Source organism: Lucilia sericata, unplaced genomic scaffold (genome assembly GCF_015586225.1).
Source record: "Lucilia sericata isolate MDLA Ls3-8-SP2 unplaced genomic scaffold, ASM1558622v1 Contig001343F_arrow, whole genome shotgun sequence".
NCBI classification, from domain to species: Eukaryota; Metazoa; Arthropoda; class Insecta; order Diptera; family Calliphoridae; genus Lucilia; species Lucilia sericata.
The window spans coordinates 54189-70916 of NW_023995287.1; the positions used below are offsets into that span (position 1 = coordinate 54189).

Genomic DNA, 16728 nt, shown 5'->3' on the forward strand with positions numbered 1-16728 from the left:
TTTTGTAAAGGGTCGAGAATTTCCATATCTAACTAAAAAATGATATTAAGGGATAAATATGGACTAAATTGTTGTAGCTATCTGCGATCCTATTAAAATTTTGATATAAATCATAGTTTTAGAAATTAAACAAATATGTAATATATGACAAAATCTTTATTTATGAACAAAACTCAATGAAATTTTCAACGCTTGTTAAATTTGTCATTTCAAATAAGAATATGCAAAAAAAAATTGAAAAGGTCAAAGGGCATCCCGCAATTCCCAAAAATAGGAATGAAAATCCCAAAAATGGGATTTTTTACTTTTTTGCCCATAGGGTCCACATTTCTTTCAGGGCTGGGAAAATACTTTTGGAGTAAATAGAAAACATATTGAGGTTTCCAAAACTGCTTTCAGTTTTCTGATCCCAGCTTTGGGATTTTAGAACATGTCGCCCAAAGTTGAAGTTTTGATAAAAAATAGGTCATATTCGAAAGGACGCAGTGGCAACATTTTCAAAAAATAGGACAAGTTTTTTACGCCAAAGCGTTCTGCGTAAAGATACCTTTTAGAAAACTATAAAATTGTTATATGTTCTTAATAAAAATTTTATTTTATTAATAAAAGAGTTAAGACACATTTTTGGCAAAAAAATGCCAAAAATCTAAAATTTTTTGAATTTTTAAATTAAAAAACGTATATTTTTGGATCTGTAAACAATATTGATCTGAAATTTTTTGTATATTATTGGAAATTTTGTTGTCTAACTAACAAGAAAAAATTGAGTCCATTTGGTCCAAAATTACGCCCGGTATTCAAAAAAAGGCGGACCAAGGTATGGTAAATTTTGTATCACTAAATTTTTATATGCCTATAACTCGGATATTATAAGAGATAAGTAGTATGTCCAAGCATGTTTTTTCAAGATCTCGTCGAGCGCTTTCACAAAATATAAAAATCTTTGTATTTGGGTGAAAAACAAAAAAATGGCACGAGTTTAAAAATTTTACATGTCGTAGGTACCCTACTTTGAGCCGCCACAGCGCCGTCCCTGGGGCATCTGCAGGGTTCATCTTCAAAACTTAAACTCGAATACTCCTTGGCTACGCTCACACCAAATTTTATCCCGATCGGATCAGCCGTTTAGAAATGCCAGATTTATTTCCAAAAAATTTCCATTCTGCCCCACTGTGCACTCGAGTAGACTCCATATGATCACAGCTAAGAGAAATAAATAAAACTCGTTTGATAAAGAAAATATAAAACAAATGAGAAGCAACAAAAACAACAACTGATTAAACAATTTATTGTTGTTGTAACGATAAATGACGATCATGATGACTGCATCTAAAAAGTTGTGCATAGTATATGAAGATCAGTTCGTTTTTAGCCGTTAAACGTAACAGACGTTATTTCTGCGTTACGGGAAAGTGTTTAAAGAAGAAGAAAAATAGCTTTCGTATAGAAAAAAATAAAACAAATATACTGAGAGTCATAATAAAAAAAAATATACATAAATAGCAAACAAATATAAAAAAATTACTCAAAAGCCGGTTAAAATTGTTTAAATTTTATTAAGCACACAAGTACAGTGAAATTTCATTTTTAACTAAAAATCCCCAAAAAAAAAAAACACAAGCAACAACATTATGGCGGAGTAAGTGTAAACACAATTGTTTTGAATTTTGATCTTTTTTTTTTTGTTCTTCTTAAAATTCTGGTCTGTCAGAGTTTTGACGTCTTTAAGATCTTTTTTTTTGTAGTTTCAAGAAAAAAATGAATGATTTGTTTGTTTGTTTTTGTTAAAACTTTATTTCAAAAAAAGCAATAAAAACAACAAAAAAGGAAAACATGTTTAAATTGAACAGAAAAAAAAAACGATATTTCCATTCTAAGTCAGGGTCATTAAGAGTTTATAAAGACTGTAATCGTTTTCCATATTAAAAAATAAACAAGAACTGGTTTAAAATAGCTATTACGTATTGCCGATATAATATAATTATAACCGGGAATTGGAATTTGCCACTTTTTTTACATTATTGTATAATTTAAAAATTTATATTTAGCTCAGATTCCGCGACTAATCAAGTTTAAAATTGTGACCATGAAAGGTAGTCAATTAATATGCCTCTGCTTTGCTTTGTCACTACGATCTTCCTTAATATAAAGCTTATGGGAAGTTAATTGACAGATCACATGACAATTTCATTGTACGAAGTAAATATGGTACAGATTTAATTTTGAACCTATTATACTTCAGCCAATAGTTCTTACTATAGTCCAGATTTTAGTATAAACTAAAGGCTATGCAATTGAGATTATTGGTCAGAATAAGGACTAGACTATAGGATAGATTATAAATTAGGCTATAGTACATAATAAATACTAAACTACAGACTCTAATTTAGACTAAAGACTAGAATATAGTTTAAATTAGACTATAGTTTACATCATAAACTGTACTATAGTCCAAACTATAGTCCTTAGTTTGGACTAAAATCTATTCTATGGGCGGGACTATAGTAGACTGTATACCGTAGTCCAAGCTAAAGACTAGACTATAGTCAAGACTATACACCGGACTGAAGACTTTTGTCCAGACTATAGCCTACACCATAGACTAGACTATAGTTCAGACTATACACAAGGCTAAAGTCCAGACTTCAGACTATAATATAGTCCAGACTATAGATTCTACTATACTCCAGACTATAGTTTAGACTATAAACTATACTTAAGTCCAGACTGTAGATAAGACTATAATCCAGACTGTAGTCTAGGTTATAGACTAGACTATAGTCCAGTTTCAATTATAGACTTCTGTACATAGTTTGTAGTCTGGACTATAGAATAGCCTATAGTCTGGACTATAGAGTAGTCTATACTCTGGACTATAGAGTAGTCTATACTCTGGACTATAGAGTAGTCTATACTCTGGACTATAGAGTAGTCTATACTCTGGACTATAGAGTAGTCTATACTCTGGACTATAGAGTAGTCTATACTCTGGACTATAGAGTAGTCTATACTCTGGACTATATAGTAGTCTATACTCTGGACTATAGAGTAGTCTATACTATAGACTATAGAATAGTCTATAGTCTGTACTATAGAATAGTCTATAGTCTGTACTATAGAATAGTCTATAGTCTGGACTATAGAATAGTCTATAGTCTGGACTATAGAATAGTCTATAGTCTGGACTATAGAATAGTCTATAGTCTGGACTATAGAATAGTCTATAGTCTGGACTATAAAATAGTCTATAGTCTGGACTATAGAATAGCCTATAGTCTGACTTTCTTGACTTATTTCTCTACGATATACCGAGATATTTTATCTAAAAAGTATTATTTTCTAAAACCCTGTAAAGGTTCAGCAGTATATTAAGCTTCCAATATAATTATAAATTCTCTAAGAATGTACATAAAACAATTATTATTGTTCATGAAACAAGTAACGTTTCTAATTTAAATAAAACATTAAAAATGTTTATTTATTTAAATTAAATAATGACTCCATATTCAAATTAAAATTTTAATTGAATTTAAATGCATTAAAAAATGAAACATATTTTATATAATTTTATACAACGACTTGAGGGTTTACAAAGGTTTAATGGTCAACGATATAAAGAAATTTTAAATGTTTTACAAAAAAAAGCAATTATATAAATAACACTAGCTTTAGCTGTATTCTTATAATATATAAAGACCCAGATATTTCAAACAATATCCCATATTTAGCCTTGAACTCACCACACCCTCTGTGTTTATCACACAAAAACTTAACTTACTCAGTAAGAAGTACTAAATATTTGTAGACGAAGCGAAAAATATTTATTCTAAAAAAATTTTGCGGTAACATTCCACTAGAAGGTTATAATTAAACAAAATACTAATCATAATTACTAGACAAATACTAAGTTTGTTGTGTCTACAGCAATTTACACGTTACGAGAGCTAAGTATTTACGCTTTGCTAGTAAATAAATTAAAATTGCATATTTTAACGAAACTTTAACGATAAATTCCATTTGTTTCCACTAATTAAAGTTAATTCATAATTTAAATTTATTATTAATTTTATATATCTCTCAATCTATCAATATTAATCTGTTTCTATATAGCCTATAGTCTGGACTCTAGTCTATTTTGTAGTATGGACTATAGAGTAGTCTATGGTCTGGACTATAGAATAGTCTATTGTCTGGACCATTGAATAGTCTATAGTCTGGACTATAGAATAGTCCAGACCATTGAATAGTCTATAGTCTGGACCATAGAATAGTCCATATTCTGGAATATGTAATAGTCCATAGTCTGGACTATATAATAATCCATAGTCTGGACTATAGAATAGTCCATAGTCTGGACTATAGAATAGTCAATAGTCTGAACTATAGAATAGTCCATAGTCTGGGCTATAGAATAGTCCATAGTCTGAACAATAGAATAGTCCATAGTCTGAACTATAGAATAGTCCATAGTCTGGACTATAGAATAGTCCATAGTCTGGACTATAGAATAGTCCATTGTCTGGTCTATAGAATAGTCCATAGTCTGGACTATAGAATAGTCCATAGTCTGGACTATAGAATAGTCCATAGTCTGGACTATAGAATAGACCATAGTCTGGACTATAGAATAGTCCATAGTCTGGACTATAGAATAGTCCATAGTCTAGACTATATAATAGTCCATAGTCTGAACTATATAATAATCCATAGTCTGGACTATAGAATAGTCCATAGTCTGAACTATAGAATAGTCCATAGCCTGGACTATATAATAGTCCATAGTCTGGACTATTGAATAGTCCATAGTCTGAACTATAGAATAGTCCATAGTCTGGACTATAGAATAGTCTATAGTCTGGACTATTGAATAGTCTATAGTCTGGACTATTGAATAGTATATAGTCTGGACTATTGAATAGTCTATAGTCTGGACTATTGAATAGTCTATAATCTGGACTATATAATAGTCTAAAGTCTGGACTATAGAATAGTCTATAGTCTGGACTATAGAATAGTCTATAGTCTGGACTATAGAATAGTCTATAGTCTGGACTATAGAATAGTCTATAGCCTGGACTATAGAATAGTCTATAGTCAGGACTATAGAATAGTGTATATAGTCTATAGTCTGAACTATTAACTAGTCTATAGTCAAGTATACGGTCTGAGCTACAGTCTAGTATATAGTCTGGGCTATAATCTGATCTATAATCTGTACGATAGTCTAGTCTTTAATCTGGACTATAGTCTAGTCTATAGTCTTGACTATAATCTAGTCTCTAATCTGTACGATAGTCTAGTCTATAGTCTGGACTATAGTCTAGCCTATAGTCTGGACTATAGTGTAGTCTATAGTCTGGACTATAGTCTAGTCTATAGTATGTACTAAAGTATAATCTATAGTCTATATTCAGCATTGACTTGTGACTTCAGAAAAGATATTGTTGCCTTATCTTAGATTATAAAATTCTAAAAGAAACAGATTAGTTTTATCCAACACCTTTGAATATATAATACGAGTATTTGTTGTTATTGCAGTTAGTTCATTCATAAATAATAGTCATCTAAGGAATTTGAAAAGCTGATAACTGGTTCGGATTTGCCCACTGGTTGTATGTTTTTAAAATTTTTAATGATTTAATGATAAGTGTGATTTGGGCAATAAAAAAGCTTTAAACAGAATAGATTATAATATAAATACGAGGATGGGGTGTAAAGTTTTGAATACTATTTGGTGTTTTACAGATTATTTTGTTTAAATTATGTTGTAATTTGAACTCTTAGTGGAAGCATCCAAGTACTATGATCGATGCTTTTAATTTTTATAAGATTTACTTAAAACAAACTTAATATTTAAATGAAATTTCATTTAAAAACTAAGACCGCGTGATGTTTTAAAGAATTTAATGCTTGATATAATTCATCAAGAAATAAAGTGGAATTTCAATAAAATGTTGATAAATCATTTCATTAAAAATGTTGTAATATTAACTTACAAAACTATAAACTAATGTAAATGCAAATTTGAACTGGCACGTTTATTAAACAATAAGAAATCATTAAAAAAAAAGTTAATAAACTTTTATGACCATAAATATTTAGTGAGTAATTTGTATTTGTTGTTAAAGTTTTGCAGAGACTTGAAACGTTTTTTACCAATGTTTGGCCAAGTTAAATTGTGTATGAAAAAAGCTTTAAAATAATTTTACAAAATACTGCATAAATAAAAACAATTTGTTAAACAAATATTAGCTAAATATACAATTATATATGAATATACAGGTACTTAAAAAAGTCTTTAGAAAAAAGAAAATATTTATTCATGATTTCAACGAGCAAAATATGTTTTTCTACCAAAACAAGGTCAAGGTTTTGAGAATTTAATTATTAAAAATATCTTAATATCAATCAATTTAAGGTAATTAAGCATACAAATACAATGACTTTTGTTTAAATTTTGATTGGTTTAGTCAAATTATTATTTTCAAAATATCATCAAACATCTTGTTGTAGTTTATGAATTTTGTAATAAAAGTGAAAGTTTGTATTTCTAATTTTCAATTCACACCTAACGACCACATGTGCATTATGTTAATTAGTTTTTGAGAAAATAATATATAGTCTCAAATATTTTTTATAATAAATTTAAAGAAAATGTTAGATATTTTTTTTAGATTTGAAATTTACATCACTTTCCACAATCATCTAATGAGCAAGACCAACTAAGCAGATTAAGAGACCTTAGACTAGCAGTTGTTAAGACTATTATAGTCTAATCTATGGACTACATACAGTCTGAGCTAAAGTCTAGCATATAATCTGCTTTTTAGTCTAATTTATACTGTAGTCTATAGGTTAGTGTAGTCTAGTTTGTAATGACTAAGCTATAGTTTAGTCTATAGTCTAAGATAGTCTATAGTCTAGTCTATAGTCTAGTCTATAGTCTAGTCTATAGTCTAGTCTATAGTCTAGTCTATAGTCTAGTCTATAGTCTAGTCTATAGTCTAGTCTATAGTCTAGTCTATAGTCTAGTCTATAGTCTAGTCTATAGTCTAGTCTATAGTCTAGTCTATAGTCTAGTCTATAGTCTAGTCTATAGTCTAGTCTATAGTCTAGTCTATAGTCTAGTCTATAGTCTAGTCTATAGTCTAGTCTATAGTCTAGTCTATAGTCTAGTCTATAGTCTAGTCTATAGTCTAGTCTATAGTCTAGTCTATAGTCTAGTCTATAGTCTAGTCTATAGTCTAGTCTATAGTCTAGTCTATAGTCTAGTCTATAGTCTAGTCTATAGTCTAGTCTATAGTCTAGTCTATAGTCTAGTCTATAGTCTAGTCTATAGTCTAGTCTATAGTCTAGTCTATAGTCTAGTCTATAGTCTAGTCTATAGTCTAGTCTATAGTCTAGTCTATAGTCTAGTCTATAGTCTAGTCTATAGTCTAGTCTATAGTCTAGTCTATAGTCTAGTCTATAGTCTAGTCTATAGTCTAGTCTATAGTCTAGTCTATAGTCTATAGTCTAGTCTATAGTCTAGTCTATAGTCTAGTCTATAGTCTAGTCTATAGTCTAGTCTATAGTCTAGTCTATAGTCTAGTCTATAGTCTAGTCTATAGTCTAGTCTATAGTCTAGTCTATAGTCTAGTCTATAGTCTAGTCTATAGTCTAGTCTATAGTCTAGTCTATAGTCTAGTCTATAGTCTAGTCTATAGTCTAGTCTATAGTCCTATAGTCTAGTCTATAGTCTATTCTATAGTCTAGTCTATAGTCTAGTCTATAGTCTAGGCTATAGTCTAGTCTATAGTCTAGTCTATAGTCTAGTCTATAGTCTAGTCTATAGTCTAGTCTATAGTCTAGTCTATAGTCTAGTCTATAGTCTAGTCTATAGTCTAGTCTATAGTCCAGTCTATAGTCTAGTCTATAGTCTATAGTCTAGTCTATAGTCTAGTCTATAGTCTAGTCTATAGTCTAGTCTATAGTCTAGTCTATAGTCTAGTCTATAGTCTAGTCTATAGTCTAGTCTATAGTATTCTATAGTCTAGTCTATAGTCCAGTCTATAGTCTAGTCTATAGTCTAGTCTATAGTCTAGTCTATAGTCTAGTCTATAGTCTAGTCTATAGTCTAGTCTATAGTCTAGTCTATAGTCTAGTCTATAGTCTAGTCTATAGTCTAGACTATAGTCTAGTCTATAGTCTAGTCTATAGTCTAGGCTATAGTCTAGTCTATAGTCTAGTCTATAGTCTAGGCTATAGTCTAGTCTATAGTCTAGTCTATAGTCTAGTCTATAGTCTAGTCTATAGTCTAGTCTATAGTCTAGTCTATAGTCTAGTCTATAGTCTAGTCTATAGTCTAGTCTATAGTCTAGGTCTATAGTCTAGTCTATAGTCTAGTCTATAGTCTAGTCTATAGTCTAGTCTATAGTCTAGTCTATAGTCTAGTCTATAGTCTAGTCTATAGTCTAGTCTATAGTCTAGTCTATAGTCTAGTCTATAGTCTAGTCTATAGTCTAGTCTATAGTCTAGTCTATAGTCTAGTCTATAGTCTAGTCTATAGTCTAGTCTATAGTCTAGTCTATAGTCTAGTCTATAGTCTAGTCTATAGTCTAGTCTATAGTCTAGTCTATAGTCTAGTCTATAGTCTAGTCTATAGTCTAGTCTATAGTCTAGTCTATAGTCTAGTCTATAGTCTAGTCTATAGTCTAGTCTATAGTCTAGTCTATAGTCTAGTACTATAGTCTAGTCTATAGTCTAGTCTATAGTCTAGACTATAGTCTAGTCTATAGTCTAGTCTATAGTCTAGTCTATAGTCTAGTCTATAGTCTAGTCTATAGTCTAGTCTATAGTCTAGTCTATAGTCTAGTCTATAGTCTAGTCTATAGTCTAGTCTATAGTCTAGTCTATAGTCTAGTCTATAGTCTAGTCTATAGTCTAGTCTATAGTCTAGTCTATAGTCTAGTCTATAGTCTAGTCTATAGTCTAGTCTATAGTCTAGTCTATAGTCTAGTCTATAGTCTAGTCTATAGTCTAGTCTATAGTCTAGTCTATAGTCTAGTCTATAGTCTAGTCTATAGTCTAGTCTATAGTCTAGTCTATAGTCTAGTCTATAGTCTAGTCTATAGTCTAGTCTATAGTCTAGTCTATAGTCTAGTCTATAGTCTAGTCTATAGTCTAGTCTATAGTCTAGTCTATGGTCTAGTCTATAGTCTAGTCTATAGTCTAGTCTATAGTCTAGTCTATAGTCTAGTCTATAGTCTAGTCTATAGTCTAGTCTATAGTCTAGTCTATAGTCTAGTCTGTAGTCTAGTCTATAGTCTAGTCTATAGTCTAGTCTATAGTCTAGTCTATAGTCTAGTCTATAGTCTAGTCTATAGTCTAGTCTATAGTCTAGTCTATAGTCTAGTCTATAGTCTAGTCTATAGTCTAGTCTATAGTCTAGTCTATAGTCTAGTCTATAGTCTAGTCTAAGTCTAGTCTATAGTCTAGTCTATAGTCTAGTCTATAGTCTAGTCTATAGTCTAGTCTATAGTCTAGTCTATAGTCTAGTCTATAGTCTAGTCTATAGTCTAGTCTATAGTCTAGTCTATAGTCTAGTCTATAGTCTAGTCTATAGTCTAGTCTATAGCTAGTCTATAGTCCTAGTCTATAGTCTAGTCTATAGTCTAGTCTATAGTCTAGTCTATAGTCTAGTCTATAGTCTAGTCTATAGTCTAGTCTATAGTCTAGTCTATAGTCTAGTCTATAGTCTAGTCTATAGTCTAGTCTATAGTCTAGTCTATAGTCTAGTCTATAGTCTAGTCTAGTCTAGTCTATAGTCTAGTCTATAGTCTAGTCTATAGTCTAGTCTATAGTCTAGTCTATAGTCTAGTCTATAGTCTAGTCTATAGTCTAGTCTATAGTCTAGTCTATAGTCTAGTCTATAGTCTAGTCTATAGTCTAGTCTATAGTCTAGTCTATAGTCTAGTCTATAGTCTAGTCTAGTCTATAGTCTAGTCTAGTCTAGTCTATAGTCTAGTCTATAGTCTAGTCTATAGTCTAGTCTATAGTCTAGTCTATAGTCTAGCCTATAGTCTAGTTTATAGTCAAGACTATAAACTAGATTTAAGACCAAGTATCAGTCAGGCAGAGATCGGATCTGGACAAGGCAACCAGATTATAATTGGAAGAAAATTAAGAAGTTGCTAAGAGTTATAACCGAAAGGAAGCCTAAATATCCCGTACTTTTCTTCAAATAGCACAATTTCAACTGATTCTTATCATAAATAACTCACAAAAGAGTGTAAATTAAATCAGATTTTACGTGATCTTTTTACCTACAAGCATTGAGCAAACATTAAACAAATTATAAGCCATAACAATGTTTTTTAAATTTTCCATTAACTCTAGAGTATTCTAGTAATACAACATCCGATAATTAAAACACGTCACAACAATTAGCTGTATTAGGTTATACAAAAAAAAAAAAAACTATAATTAAATTAAAAAGATCAATTGAACTTTATAATAAGCTATAGTAACATGTTACTTATATTTCCAATAATTTCCATTTTTTCCAGAAATCTATCTTCTCCCATTAAAAAATTCTATGCCGGTAAAAATGTTTTCATTACCGGAGCCACCGGTTTCGTGGGTGTTACTATCGTAGAAAAGCTTTTACGTGATATACCCGAAATTGGTACAGTTTATCTCTTGATGAGAGCCAAAAAAGGCAAATCTGTTGAGCAGCGTTTGGAAGAACTCAAAAAGAATTCGGTATTTAATAAATTTAAAGAACAAAATTTAGAATCACGTTTTTCCAAAATCCATCCCATTGAGGGTGATGTGGGTCAGGAACATTTGGGCATTTCAGAAGCTGATCGTCAGCTGTTAATCAATAATGTTCATGTAGTCTTTCATTCAGCCGCCACCTTGGACTTCTTTCAAACTTTAAAGGAAACCACCAATATTAATTTGAGAGGTACCCGCCGTGTGGTGGAATTGTGTAAACAATTGTCTAAGTTAGAGGCTTTGGTACATGTTTCCAGTGCTTATGTTAATTCTTACATAACAGAAGTAGAAGAGAAATTGTATCCCGCTCCTGATGATCCAGAAAAGATTATCGATTTGGCAGAGACCTTAAATGATGAGGCCTTAAAGGAATTGGAACCCAAGTGAGTGCGAGCAAGGCTTTAAAATAAGATAAATTTTAATTGATTTTGCTTTTTTTCAGATTGCTGAAGGATCATCCCAATACCTATACCTTTACCAAACATTTGGCTGAACATGAGGTGGCCAATGTAGCGGGCAGTATACCCTGTGGCATTGTTAGGCCTAGTATGAGTAAGTTTGGAAGAAACCTACTCAAATGTTTTTAAAAACTTTAATAATTTGTTTATTTTTCGTTTCTTTCTCCATTAGTTACTGCTGTTTGGCAACAGCCCATTCCCGGCTGGACTATTTCGAAAAATGGTCCTTCTGGTTTCTTCATGGGTGCCTCTAAGGGTGTTTTGAGACGTTTACCTTTGGATCCCACCTTGATTATGGATTATATTCCCGTGGATGTTGTAGTGAATGCCATTATAACCACCGGTTACTATGTGAATGCCTTAAAGTGAGTAGTAATCTTTAAAGAACTTGAACACCATTTGGGAGTAAAGTTTTCCACTCCCATGAACGGTTAGACCTGGCTCAGGGCTGTCAAATTTTCTTTTCGCTTTGGCTTTAATCTTTCAAAAGTTCAATTTCGAAAGGCCCACTCGAATCCAGCCATTCTTTCCCTCTTATTGATTACCCTTTTCACAAACATAGTGCTGCCAAGTTCATGTCACCATTCCCTAAAGTATGCTTTATATTTTATAGTGCAACAATTCACCTTTGTTGACTTTCTTTAACAATTCACCTTTGTTGAGTTTCATTAACAATTCACCTCACTTGTTGTTGTAATTTCAACAGCAATTCAACTTTTTTTGTTGAAAACTTTTCCATAAACCCAACAATTCACCATATTTTGTTGTAACTTCTTATCAAAGTCACCTTATGGTTGGTTTTCTTAACAAAACAAATCTATTTTTAGCAATAATTTCAGTAATTCACCTTTTTTGTGTAGAAGTCTTCATCTAACCACCATTTATTGGATTTTCTTCTTTAACCCCTTGCTTCTACTTTAGTTACACTCTGTCACACATTTTCGGTAACGAGTCTTTGGCTAACTGTGCTAAAGTGCTTGTGTTTCATTAGACATTTAATGAAAGTGACATTTTTCTCGTGCGTCTGGGTTCAACACCCCGTAAGAGTATTGATGTGGTTCCTATCATAATAAATAAAATAAAAGCCTCTCATTTTGGCCGGATTTTTCCATTACCATGAAGAATACCGATTATGCTTGAGAAGGCAGATTAAATGTATAAAGCGAATTCGCCTTCGGTGCCCAGTAACGGTGTCAAACCCGTGGGTTTACTATCATCCTTGTTTCGCGTTACAAAACTTTTTTTACAAGGTAAAAACGAATTGCCTTTTATTGGGAAATCTAATCAGTTTCTGGGAATAATTTCTTTTATCCATACTTGTCCAGATCTAACGAATTCTAGACTGTAGTCTAGTATATAGTCTGGAGTGTAGTCTAGTATATAGTCTGGAGTGTAGTCTAGTATATAGTCTGGATTGTAGTCTAGTAAATAGTCTGGACTGTAGTCTAGTATATAGTCTGGACTGTAGTCTAGTATATAGTCTGGACTGTAGTCTAGTATATAGTCTGGACTGTAGTCTAGTATATAGTCTGACTGTAGTCTAGTATATAATATGGACTGTAGTCTAGTGTATAGTCTCGACTGTGGTCTAGTATATAGTCTGGACTATAGACTAGACTATATAATCTGCACAGTAATCTAGTCTATAGTCTGAACTGTAGTCTAGTTTATAGTCTGGACTGTAGTCTAGTCTATAGTCTAGACTGTAGTCTAGTCTATAGTCTGAACTGTAGTCTAGTTTATAGTCTGGACTGTAGTCTAGTCTATAGTCTAGACTGTAGTCTAGTCTATAGTCTGGACTGTACTCTAGTCTATTGCCTGGATAATAGTTTAGTTTATAATCTGGACTGTATTCTATAGTCTAGTGTATAGTTTAGTCTATAGTATAGTCTATATTCTAGTCTATAGTCTAGTCTATAGTCTAGTTTATAGTCTAGTCTATAGTCTAGTCTATAGTCTAGTCTATAGTCTAGTCTATAGTCTAGTCTATAGTCTAGTCTATAGTCTAGTCTATAGTCTAGTCTATAGTCTAGCCTATACTACTATAGACTAGTCTAGGCCAGAGTCTCCTTCAGTTCTAGCTAATTTTACAGTATAGTCTAATATATAGCCTGGACATAGTCTATAGACTATAGACTAGTCTTTAGTCTGAACTATTGTCCTGGCTTTAGTCTTGTCTATAGTCTAGCCGATCGTCTTAAGATATACAAAAAAGCTCTTCAAATTTTATTTAATTTCTTTATTTTATTCCATTTTCCAGACTTAAAAATGGCGGTAAACCCGCTGAATTGCAAATTTTCCACTTGACTTCCAGTACCTATAAGCCCTTCCGTTTCGAAGTATTGATTAATAAAATCAATACCTGTTTACATGAATATCCTCTACAATCGGCTGTATGGTAAGTTACAAGTTACAATTTCTACAAAATCTACTTAAAAATTAACAACATTTTCTTATTAATCTAGGTATCCCAAACTAAAGTTGGTTAAAAGTTTAACTTTATTCCGTTTGGGAGCTATATTATTCCATTTTATACCCGGCTTCTTTTTGGATTTGTTAACTAGATTGGCAGGCGGTAGACCCATGTAGGTTTTTAAAATAATTTAAATCTTTCCATAATAATTATTTTCTTTCTTTGTTGTAAAGATTAATGAGACTACACAAAAGTGTTTGGAATTCTTTGAATACCTTGGAAAAATTCATTTTCACCGAATGGCATTATGACAGCAAACACACTTTGGCTTTGGCAAAATCTATGGATCCGGTAGATAAAGAAGTATTTTACTTGGATATTGGCCCACTTAACTGGGAAGAATATTTCCAAAATACTATTTTGGGTGTTAGAGAATATTTGAGCAAGGAATCTCCCAAGAATTTGGAAGCTGCCAGACGCAAAGATAAAATGTAAGTAAATGTATTTGTGAAAGTGTCTAGTCTATAGTATAGTCTAGAGTTCAGTCTATAGTCTATTTTTTGGTTATTTTTTCATTCTTATTTCTTTTTGCTTTTATTTTATTTTTAGTTTATTGGCTCTTCACTGCGCTTTGCAGTTGTTCTTCTACTTTGGCGTTTGGAAATTGTTGATAGCAGTATTCGGTTTATCCAGTTCGAAGGCTGCTTTAGTTTTACCACTTGTTTATTATTTATTTAATTTAATTTAAGTATTTTTTTTTTTTTTTATTAACTTTAAACTTTTTAACTTAATATGGACTTCTTTTTTTATAACAATTCTATTGTTTTCACTTTTTTTAATAATAATTACATTTTGGTAGTTGTTTAACTGAATTTTTAATAAATATTTAACATGTAAGCGAGTGTGAATTAAAGGTTTAAAAACAGTGTTTTAATTTTTTAAAAAATTGATGTCTTATAAGGAAGCTTTTCCATTTTTTATAAGAAAAAAACTTAATTTTCTTTAGACTCACCTTGTTGTTTAGATTTTTCAATATTCTGCAATATTTCACGGTGTCTTTCTTGCGCCCGCTTCTGTTTAAAGGTTCTTTTACCTTTATTTGCATCCCGTGTTCTTGGTGGCCTCTTAAGACAGCCCTGCTCACACCAGTCTTTGATTTCTTTGGTCATATCTATATGTTGGGGTATGTGTAGTTGCCGTATCATACGTTCTCTTATCATGAACTCTTCAAAAGGAAACTGTTGTCCCAAACGATTAATAAAAACCACTTCCGTGAGATTAATGTTCATATGGCCATCAACATTGTCAATGCGTCCTGCTACGGAGCAATCATTGCGCAAATCTATTAACACTGATTGGCCTTGCAATAGAAATGGTATACAATTTAGGGTATTGGCTATTAGAAAGTTTTCTTTGCGCGTAAATTGTTGCATTTCGAATCACTATTAAAACACAAACAGGTAAATTTATTTTCGTTTTCCAACAAACTCGCGGTAATATTTTTGCAACTGCACACAGAGCCCTGCGCCGACAAATATTAAAGGCGGCGGCGACTGACACTAAATATGTCGGCGGCGTCTCAAAATCGACTGTAAGCCGGCTAAGTTTTCAACTACGTTTGGTTTTTAAATTTTCAACGATTTTAAATAAAAACGGAATCCGAGAGATCAGAAAGTGGGATTTTAGAAGCAAATATATTTATTATAACAACAAAACAGAGCAAGCTCAAAAATTGTGTGAGAAATTATGCAGGCATGAATAAAAAATACAATGGTTTTCCAGACATACAATTTGTTACATATGGGAGATTCCACCCAAATTATTGCAATTTCGCCAATTATTCCGAACGTTAATTAGGATTTTAATTTAATTTATGAAAAATTTGAATAATCTAATAGTTTCCTAGATATACAAAATTTTGTATTTAATTCATATGGGAAGTGCCAAGCCCCCCGTTGAAAGTCCGCCCGTTATTCTCTAAATGTTCTTCAGTAAAATTTGAAGATTCTAGCTCTAATAGTTTCTCAGATATACGAATTTTTCTATTTAATTCATATGGGAGCTCCAAGCCCCCCAGATGAAAGTCCGCCCTTTTTTCTCCAAAATGTTCAGATGAATATTAAAGTTCTTCGTGCAAAATTTGAAAGATTTAGTTCTATTAGTTTCCCAGATAAACGAATTTTACATACATATTTATATATATGGACTTTGATCATTAGATCAATAAGAACGTCACCGTGATTTTCGGATTAGGGACTTAAATGTAGAATTGGGTCCATTATGGACAAAGTTCTCTATAATTTAAAGTATTTTTTTAATTCTACCATAATTCTATCATAATGATAACTTTTGGAATGATGTATTAGCTATAAACTGATTTTCTGTAAGAGGGTTATATTGGCGGACCGATCCTCATAATTTTATTTTTCATAAATGTAGGTTTCGGTTCCTAAAAATGTTTTTGTCATCGACATCGACATTTGAAAGCTATTTATGTGCATATTTCGATCATATTTTCGATCCAACAAAAATTGTTTTATTATGGTATTGTTAAGTATGTAGAAAACGTTAAAATCAATTATTGAAGGGGGCAGGGTCAATTATAGCCCATAGAGATTTCGATTGATATCGAGCTCTTTTTGCAAAATGGACGTAAGCGAGATAAATTTTCGTTCAATTAATTTTATGTTCATATATTCAATATTTTAGAAGATTCAAAAAGTACCAGTTAAAGAACGAAAAATTACCAGAAATACTCCAGTTTAAATTTTCATTCTCTCAAGTCCCTGATTGCTTAGTTTTATGTTTTTAGGTTCATTATAATAGAAAATTCAAATAGTACCAGTTGAAGAACGAAAAAGTACCAAAAAGTCCCGTTTTATATGTTCTCACTTACTCCATGCCCTACAGGTTTAATTTCATGTCTATAGGTTCAATATTATAGAAAACTCAAAAAGTACCTTTTGAAGAACGAAAAAGTACCAAAAAGTCCCCTTTTATATGTTATCACTTAATCCGGGCTGTACATTCCTAATTTCATGTTTCTAGGTTCAATATTATAAAAAATTCAAAAAGTACCAGTCGAAGAACGAAAAAGTA

At 31.6% G+C, this 16728-nt stretch overlaps 2 protein-coding genes across 2 annotated transcripts; one reads left to right on the top strand and one right to left on the bottom strand.

The window, feature by feature from the left end:
* The first annotated feature begins 1350 nt into the window (after nt 1–1350).
* LOC119611040 (putative fatty acyl-CoA reductase CG8306) lies at nt 1351–14552 on the top strand. The gene is made up of 8 exons (XM_037966497.1): nt 1351–1639; nt 10548–11141; nt 11201–11310; nt 11389–11581; nt 13477–13614; nt 13682–13801; nt 13863–14120; nt 14239–14552. The coding sequence occupies exons 1-8, from the start codon at nt 1632–1634 to the stop codon at nt 14375–14377; spliced, it is 1560 nt and encodes a 519-aa protein (XP_037822425.1). The 5' UTR covers nt 1351–1631; the 3' UTR covers nt 14378–14552.
* A 24-nt stretch (nt 14553–14576) lies between these two features.
* Nucleotides 14577–15162, bottom strand: LOC119611041. Its single transcript, XM_037966498.1, has one exon. The coding sequence runs from the start codon at nt 15060–15062 to the stop codon at nt 14622–14624; it is 441 nt and encodes a 146-aa protein (XP_037822426.1). The 5' UTR covers nt 15063–15162; the 3' UTR covers nt 14577–14621.
* Between the last annotated feature and the right edge of the window lie 1566 nt (nt 15163–16728).

Coding starts and splice junctions, on each gene's coding strand:
- LOC119611041 (XM_037966498.1), bottom strand. CDS start 15,062: ATGCAACAATTTACGCGCAAAGAAAACTTTCTAATAGCCAATACCCTA.
- LOC119611040 (XM_037966497.1), top strand. Junction 13,615..13,681: donor CCTCTACAATCGGCTGTATG/GTAAGTTACAAG, acceptor TTATTAATCTAG/GTATCCCAAACTAAAGTTGG. Junction 14,121..14,238: donor GCCAGACGCAAAGATAAAAT/GTAAGTAAATGT, acceptor TTTTATTTTTAG/TTTATTGGCTCTTCACTGCG.